Raw genomic sequence first — 9,015 nt, 5'->3', positions numbered from 1 at the left:
TTTAGCTTTTCGCTAAAAACCAGTACAATTTTAATATCGAAAAAGAGTTGAAAAAAACCCACATCAGAATCTGTCATTAAAAACCCAAAACGCTAATGTGCGTTACAATGACCTGCGTCTTCAATGGTAGCTACACCCCCTTGAAAGCAATAGCTCTGTGAAGCCTGGAGCATCTTTGAACAAAATAACAAAAGATACATGTGATTTGAATCACATGTGCTACATGTGATTTTCAATAACTTTATTAAAACCATATTGTGACACAGACCAGAACACTACAGAGCACACAACAGAAATAAATACCATCATGTGTACAGCGCTCACTGTCAAACAGGCTTTTATTGCGGCTGGCTTTAGATTTATGTAATCCAGAAAGAGGGGGGGCATGCTATGTCATCAGAGAGATACCACCAGGAGCTGGGCTCAGTGTGCTAATCACCTGCTGCCTGCATTTGACTGTGAAGTGCAGTTCCTGAAACACTTAACTTGCTCTGATATACACCCGGGCTGTATCTCAATCTGAAACAACCAACTCCCGTTCAGCTTTGCTTATGGGAGGCGTTAGACAGCTTTAATCAAGGTCCATGTCAGGCTTGTTTTCTGTGGTTTCTGAGGTGGGGTTGCCTGTGTTCTCGGCCTTTCCCTTGTCTGCATTTTCTTCCTGGGGTTTCTCCTGTCCGTTGACAGGCCCGTTCTGCTCAGCAGGCGTGTCCTCCTTGGGAAGCTCCACCTTGGGCTTGGGCTTGGTCGCAATGGGGTTACAAGCGGAGAACAGCTCCTGGAGAATTACACAAATGAACAAAACATGTAATAGTGGTTTAGTTAAGAATTTATTAGGAATTATAAGTGTGTGGGAGATCTACCAATTGGTCCTGGACCAATAAATAATTGCAATGTAGACTCCAAAGTCACTCATGTTCAGAATCAGATTCATTCTTTATTGTCCTCAGTGGAGGAAATTTGTTTTCAGTCTGTACAAAGAGCACCTTCAACATGAATTCTACACACAAACTACATGTAGTGCACATACACAGATAATGTGTACTAACGTGTACTATACAAACACATATCTACACAGGAGTGACAACATTAACCTGTCTGCGAGTTTAACGCTCTTGTAGCGCAGGTTACAAAACCTTTCCCAAAGCGTGCCTTTTTGTAGAACAGCTGTCTGTAACTACGGCCAGATGGGAGAAGGGTGAAGCATGAGTTGAGAGGGTGGCTGGAATTGTGTACTATGGTAGTTGCTCCATGAGCAGTGGCAGTATTAATGAGGGCTGGCAGGTTGGGAGTGGGAAGACCTATTATTTTGGAGGAAGTGTTCGTGATTTTATGAATCTTTTTCCTATTGGTGAGAGAGGCATGGTGAAGTAGCAGTTACTGGTAGATGGTTGACCTAAGTGTCTCATGTGTCAACACTAACATATGTGATGGAAAAAAGTTCATGGGATTCTCCATTTTAAATTTCCTGCATTCTAGTCACTTTTTCCTTTGGTATGACGCATCCTAATGAGACTCACCCTTGTTTTTGCTTGAATGTCTTTTACTTTGATAGGGGGATCCACCGCCAAGCTCTGTTTGCTTTGCTGGTTCATGGCGCTGTTCATCCAGATCATTGCATCATTGGTCAGTTTGTCCACTTTAGTGACATCTGCCTCATCTAAATGGTCATACTGCTCCTCCTGGAAATCAAATGGAAATACAAAAAAACAAACGTAGTGTTACTAATTACCACTTGCATTATTACTTTTATTTGTAACGATGTCTTCACTTTGTATGTGGTGTAAAGATGAACAACAATAGTCTAGATTAATTGTATTCTAGTGTCATTTTAAAGGCTACCCAATAAACACCTGTGTGTGTGTGTGTGTGTGTGTGTGTGTGTGTGTGTGTGTGTGTGTGTGTGTGTGTGTGAGCTAAAGGCCGTAATGGGCATAGAAGTAATAATAAAAAGCCTTCAGTTTTACCTTTATTTTGAATGCTTCAACAAATTTCATGTACTGCTGGATTTGTTTTCCCAGCTCCTCAAATGCTTTAGGTCGCTCTTCAGCCTCCATGTACCTCTCCTGGATGGGCTGGCCAAGTTTCTGTAGCAAACATAGAATACACGTCAGTTTAAAAAATAAAAACATCAACTAATTGATAGAGAAAACCGCAATTACTACAGCAATAATTACCTTCAACTCTGCCAGTTTGTCAATGTACACCTGTTTGGGTTGGTCCTCTCCATCTTCATACAACCAGTTTTCAGTATCCTCCAGCTTTACTGACAAAGCATCTCGGTCCTACAATAAAAAAATGTGGGAAGCCAAATGTGTTCTACAGTGTTTACAAATTACAATTTTGATCATAATTCTTCCTTCAAAATGAGTCAGAAGTGGCGTTTTACTCACAGACTCACTGACAAACTTCTCCAACATGCCATGTAGTTTGTCCCTCATGTCGTACACATACTCTTCTACGTAATTCTTTGCATCATTCCTCTCCTTCTCCAGCTTGTCCTGCATGATCATCTTGCCCTGAGGAGAACCCATGTTACCGTGAAAACACTGCCAAATATATCAAGTAATTAAAGATGACAGTCAGATGGGTAGATCAGTAATGTGTGTGTGGGTGAGGTGGCTGAAAGTTACCTCATTTTCTACAAAAAGGTTGAGCATGTCATCTGCTAGCTGCCACTGTGGACTGTTTTCAATTGGAAGCTCCAGGACTTTTGTTTTGACTTTAGGCTTTTTGGCTTGTGGGGGCTGGTCGGCCTTCTTCTCGCTTTTGCCGTCCTCTGTGGTAGTCTGAAAGATGAGAGAATAGGCATTAAGATTCAAAATATCACTCAAATCAAGACATGCAATGACTTTTGACCCTTTGCTAAGCCATGCCCCGAATACACAGCTGGCCAATCACAGCGCAGTATAGCACTCGCTCTAACTGAGGTCAGACACTTTAATGGCTGCACTCCATTGACTCTAATGCAAAAAGAGTCATTTTCTAGCTTTCTTCTGCCGTATTTTTCCAAGATATGGTCAAACGCTGTTCCCGGGGCACTTGTAATAGTAACAGTTGTTACCCAAAAAGGTTGAAAGGAGAAGTACGATTTATTCTCTTTCCAAAACCTAAAATAAATCCAGAAAAATGTCGGCTGTGGGTTGTTCCTAATGTGATGTTAGTTAGCTAATGCTAGCTAACTTCCTACTGAGTGTAATGTTATAAATCCCTACTGTTCTCCTTTTTAATGATTGTAATAATGAATAGAGGCCTAACCCGCTTTACAAGAACAGTGTAGATCCTTAATATCGTTGTCTTTTGTCTCAATTGTCGGGGGATGCGGTGGTTCACTTGTACTGTGTGATCGGTAGGCTTTAGCTTCCATCTTTCATTTTTGTCATTCATGTTTGCTTCTTTCTGAGATCGCGTTTTCCAACACGTTTATCAATATTTCTCTGGGGAGTGCAGTAATAGACAGTGGCAGCGCCACTCCAACAGCTCTGACAGTTTGGTGGACTTGGCAACAGTAACTAAGGGGGGCGTGGCTTAGCAAAGGGTCAATTGTATCTCCTTGTAAACACAATCTAATAAATTGGTAACTCTGTATTTGTTTTACACGAAAACTGAGCATCTTACCTCCATCTCCTCATTCTCACGTGGCGTCTTCTCTTCCGTTTCTTTCTGACCCTCTCCCTGACCCTGCTGCTCATCCTGATCATCGGTCTGCATCTTGCTCTGCAGGGGAGTGATGAAAACCAGATATTTTTTAGTTTCAAAATAACAAAGTACAAATAGCTGAACGGACACATACTGATCTGATGCTCAGTGTAAAAGGACACTTATTAGCCCTAAGTACCTCTCCATCTTTGTCATTGACCTGTTCTGTTTCCATGGGTTCCTCAGTCTCATCAGACTTCTGAACTTCAACCAGGGAGGCGCTGGACACACTGAAGATACCGTGGATGTTCACCCGCACCTTGACCTTCACCTTGGAGCTCTCCCCAGATGCCTGTGGGACAACCTTCTGGATCAGGAACTGACCTGTAAGGAAGAAATAAAACCAGAGTAATAGCATCAATGAAGCTGCCAAAAGAGATTGAAGGATTCTCCTGATGCTATTAGTCTTGGCAGGTGAGGTCGGAAATTTAAATTTTGCTTATCAATTTGAGCATCTTAATTAACCCAGATATTCTTAGGACCAAACTAGCGCTAAAGGGAGAATAAACACTTGTCTTCTATTTGACAGGTAGACAGAAGCACAACAAGAAACTAATCTGTCTGCTGGATGTGTAGCAAGGTTATCGTCGTTAACGAAGACGAACGAAATAATGTGCTAATCACTGCGGTGCGTGCGACAGGCACCTGTTGGTGAGCCGCCGGTGTGTTATGCTTTTGTCCTCCGCATGAAGAGTTGGTACGGTGCGTCCATCCACAGAGCCCAGGGTCAGGGCAGCATGTGGCTGCAGCGTAGCAGGTGGTGACCCCTGTTACGAGGAAAGCCCCATGTAACGTTAGGGGTAGGCTAACTTCGTCTGGGAAACCCAGGTAGGGGTCAGCTGTGTAGTTGGTGGGATTTGAACATGTTTTCTATTGTCTTTTATACATACATGTGTACAAAATAATATGAATATGTTCTGGCTTATCTGGCTCATCCTGCGTGTGGGATTAACTTGCCACATGCCCACTGACTGTGAGCTCCCCTTGCGCTGGGTTAACGCGTCTGCTGTCATTTTATTTACTGCATGTCAGCTACTGTGTGTTTTAAGGCCTCATTGATAGCCAACCTGTCTCCTTGTGCTTCATGTTTGATTAATTAAGGTTTAGGTTTTAATATAACTGCTTTCTAGTCATACTTTCCTTCAGGGTGCTAGGGACCTGTTATTTGTGGCCTCCACTATCTTCCAATTTCTAATCTGTCCATTTATTGCATTTCACCTATTTAACCAAGAATGATAGAGCTAGAGACTGATGTAATGAATTTCTTGGGACCACTTGGTAGTAGGATAAGGGTAGTTTAGCTCTTAGGGTTTTCTGTATGTTGGTTAGAAATTATACTGTGGACTGCATGTGCTTAATTTATTTGTAGTATTTACACTCACCTAAAGGATTATTAGGAACACCATACTAATACTGTGTTTGACCCCCTTTCGCCTTCAGAACTGCCTTAATTCTACGTGGCATTGATTCAACAAGGTGCTGAAAGCATTCTTTGGAAATGTTGTCCCATATTGATAGGATAGCATCTTGCAGTTGATGGAGATTTGTGGGATGCACATCCAGGGCACGAAGCTCCCGTTCCACCACATCCCAAAGATGCTCTATTGGGTTGAGATCTGGTGACTGTGGGGGCCATTTTAGTACAGTGAACTCATTGTCATGTTCAAGAAACCAATTTGAAATGATTCGAGCTTTGTGACATGGTGCATTATCCTGCTGGAAGTAGCCATCAGAGGATGGGTACATGGTGGCCATAAAGGGATGGACATGCTCAGAAACAATGCTCAGGTAGGCCGTGGCATTTAAACGATGCCCAATTGGCACTAAGGGGCCTAAAGTGTGCCAAGAAAACATCCCCCACAACCATTACACCACCACCACCAGCCTGCACAGTGGTAACAAGGCATGATGGATCCATGTTCTCATTCTGTTTACGCCAAATTCTGACTCTACCATCTGAATATCTCAACAGAAATCGAGACTCATCAGACCAGGCAACATTTTTCCAGTCTTCAACTGTCCAATTTTGGTGAGCTCTTGCAAATTGTAGCCTCTTTTGTAGTGGAGATGAGTGGTACCCGGTGGGGTCTTCTGCTGTTGTAGCCCATCCGCCTCAAGGTTGTGCGTGTTGTGGCTTCACAAATGCTTTGCTGCATACCTCGGTTGTAACGAGTGGTTATTTCAGTCAAAGTTGCACTTCTATCAGCTTGAATCAGTCGGCCCATTCTCCTCTGACCTCTAGCATCAACAAGGCATTTTCGCCCACAGGACTACCGCATACTGGATGTTTTTACCTTTTCACACCATTCTTTGTAAACCCTAGAAATGGTTGTGCGTGAAAATCCCAGTAACTGAGCAGATTGTGAAATACTCAGACCGGCCCGTCTGGCACCAACAACCATGCCACAACTCAAAATTGCTTAAATCACCTTTCTTTCCCATTCTGACATTCAGTTTGGAGTTCGGGAGATTGTCTTGACCAGGACCACACCCCTAAATGCAATGAAGCAACTGCAATGTGATTGGTTGATTAGATAATTGCATTATTGAGAAATTGAACAGGTGTTCCTAATAATCCTTTAGGTGAGTGTATGTCTGCCTGGTAATATCATGGTGATATTATCGTTGCTGTTACATTTTGTTCATCAGAGAGAACTGAAAAGTTAATTTGTCAAACTGTAAAACATCCCACTCAGTACATCTCTTGGTCTCGTCAACCAAATTAAAAGGTGGGGTAAGCAATTCTAATCTAGTGACAGTTTGCTAACACACAACTTAGCTTACATTAGTCACATTACTTGCTTTGTCGATGTTCGCTCTATATCATGGTATTTCTCAATGGATTTAGTTTTATATTTTGAAAAAAGAAATTATGAAATGAAAATATACAATTAATCGCTTTCTAGTATTTTCACTCAAATATTTACATTTTATTTACAAAAGTTAATACTGGTTGGGCTATAGTTGTAGAATTAATGATTGTGTTCGGCCCTGGTATGGGGCCCTAATTAGACCTTGAAATAAAGAGTAAAAAACAGTGTTGAGGGTGCACAGTGGTGAGAGTTGTGGTTTGGTCATGGTGATGGTCAAAGATACATTAAAATGTAATTTAAAATACGATACCAAATACCCAAATTTTAAGTGTTTCAAAATAAACTAGAAAATACAGCAGTGATGCCATGCATCAAAATACTCACTATTTCAATATATACTACTAAATATATACATACTAAAAATACTATTCTAAGATACCACAAAATCACTTTGCAAACCTTCTATCTGCCTTTTTAATCTCTCCCTTCACCAGCACACTGACTCAGTTGTTGGACAGTGTTTGAGAGCAACAGTGTTTCTCTTCCTAGGGAGTCATGCGACTCCAACCAGTTAACAGATCAAATATTCACATATCCCTATGAGGAAGGTTAGTAACCAGTAGTTCCCCTTCGAGGGAACTCGAACTGCGTCGGTGACGACACTATGGGAACGCCTCTGGGCGTGGCAGGGCTGAAACATGAATGAAACTACTCCAATCCTATCGACATCTCTGACGGCATCGGGATTGCTGAGGCTTCCGATGTCTCGTCTGCTGACTCCGACTCCCCTCGGTCTCGTTCGGGAGCCCGCTTTGCGGATTCTCCTGCTCGAGGTATGAGCCAGGAGAGGCTGCAGCTATCCGGCTCTGAGGAGCTGGACATGCTTTGCGTCATGGAGGAGGAAGACTTCCGGGAGCAGGCCCCTCTGAGGAGGATATTGGTGAGCTCCGCCGAGCTACAGACTTGTCACTAAGAGTCACAAAGGAGACGGCCCGCGCTATTGGTCGCTCCATGTCAGCACTGCTAACCACGGAATGGCACCTATGGCTCAACCTGTTGGGCATCCAGGAGAAAGAGAAAACCTTTCCCCTCGACACACCGATCGCGACTTCTGACCTGTTTGGCAAGGCGGTTGATGCTGTCGTCAACAGGTTTCAGCATGCCAGGACGCAAGGAGAGGCGTTCCGGCAATATCTCCCTCGTCGTTCGGGGGCCAGGATGGCCTCTCGTGCTCCCCCTCAGCATACTCGGGTTTCGAGGTGGCGCTCTCACCCACAACCCCCCGAGACGAGGGATCTGAGGACCGTTCTTCAGTCTCGCCGGGGCCGGAGGAAGAGGTCCTGAGGGTTCTACCGGGGGGTCCAGGGTCCTAATCCAGACCTAATTTTGCTCCTAGAGGGCCCGCCATGGCAGGTCCCTCTGAGGAAGGATCTGCTGTCTCAGGCGCAGGGCCAGGTCTTTCACCCTTGCCCCGCCCTACGGAGACTGTGGGTCTGGCCCCTGAGGGGGCCCAGTTCCTGGAGGCGGGCCTCATGGCAGGAACAGTCGAGACACTGCTCAGCTCCAGAGCCCCATCCACGAGAAGGATGTACGGCCTAAAGTGGAATGTGTTTGCCACCTGGTGCAGAGAACGAGCGGTGGACCCAGTTACCTGCCCGGTGACTATGGTACTGGAGTTCCTCCAGGACCGTTTCTCTGCTGGCCTTTCCCCATCCACACTCAAGGTATATGTGGCTGCCGTGGCGGCATTCCACACCCCTCTGAGGGATGGGCCTCTGGGGAGGCTTCCACTGGTCGTATGCTTCCTCCGTGGAGCCCGGAGGATGAGACCCGTGACTCGGTCCAGGCTTCCCACCTGGGACCTGGCGGTGGTTCTCGAAGCGCTGACTGAGGCCCCCTCCGAACCCCTGGAGTCGGATGAGGCCAAGCACCTGATCCTTAAGATGGCCTTTCTCCTCGCTATCACCTCTCTGAGGAGGGTGGGGGATCTCCAGGCACTTTCGGTGTCTCCGCAATGCCTGGAGTTTGCCCCAAGGAGGGTCAGAGCCATCCTGCACCCCTGTCTGGGCTATGTCCCTAAGGTCCCATCCAGGTTGGCAGGGTCCACGGTGCTGCAGGCGTTTCATCCCCCACCTCATGTGACGGGGGAGGACGGGAGACTTCATCTGCTCTGCCCTGTCAGAGCACTGAGTATTTACACTCTGAGGTCTTCCCGGTGGAGGAAAGCAGACCAGTTGCTGGTGTGTTTCGGGTCCCCCAAGGCTGGGCTCCCCGCTTCCAAACACACGATCAGCAACTGGATTGTTCAGACTATTTCCCTGGCCTATCAGGTGCGCGGGTTACCTTCACCTATAGCCGTAAGGGCGCACTCTACTCGAGGCATGGCGGCTTCTAGGGCCCTCCTCGCAGGGGCGTCACTCCAGGATTTGTGTGATGCGGCTGGCTGGGCCACCCCTCACACTTTCATCCGGTTCTACAGTCTGGACCTTCCTTCTGCACCCGG

The 9,015-nt window shown here is 45.6% G+C and overlaps 1 protein-coding gene across 2 annotated transcripts; it reads right to left on the bottom strand.

Moving 5' to 3' along the window:
• Window positions 1-201: 201 nt before the first annotated feature.
• On the bottom strand, window positions 202-4,072 carry LOC123958356 (heat shock 70 kDa protein 4-like). Of its 2 annotated transcripts, none has more exons than XM_046031683.1 (8): window positions 3,839-4,072; window positions 3,619-3,717; window positions 2,634-2,789; window positions 2,394-2,519; window positions 2,178-2,285; window positions 1,968-2,087; window positions 1,521-1,682; window positions 202-778 (listed from the first exon to the last, which is right to left on the bottom strand). In XM_046031683.1, exons 1-8 carry the CDS (start codon window positions 4,055-4,057, stop codon window positions 572-574), a joined length of 1,197 nt encoding a protein of 398 aa, XP_045887639.1. In that variant the 5' UTR covers window positions 4,058-4,072; the 3' UTR covers window positions 202-571. The 2 variants fall into 2 exon arrangements, with proteins under 2 accessions (XP_045887639.1, XP_045887640.1); XM_046031684.1 differs by having other exon boundaries at window positions 3,860-4,072.
• Between the last annotated feature and the right edge of the window lie 4,943 nt (window positions 4,073-9,015).

This window comes from Micropterus dolomieu, linkage group LG19 (assembly GCF_021292245.1).
Source record: "Micropterus dolomieu isolate WLL.071019.BEF.003 ecotype Adirondacks linkage group LG19, ASM2129224v1, whole genome shotgun sequence".
NCBI lineage: Eukaryota > Metazoa > Chordata > Actinopteri > Centrarchiformes > Centrarchidae > Micropterus > Micropterus dolomieu.
The sequence above is the reverse complement of the archived record's forward strand: the minus strand, read 5'-3'. Positions and strand labels throughout refer to the sequence as shown.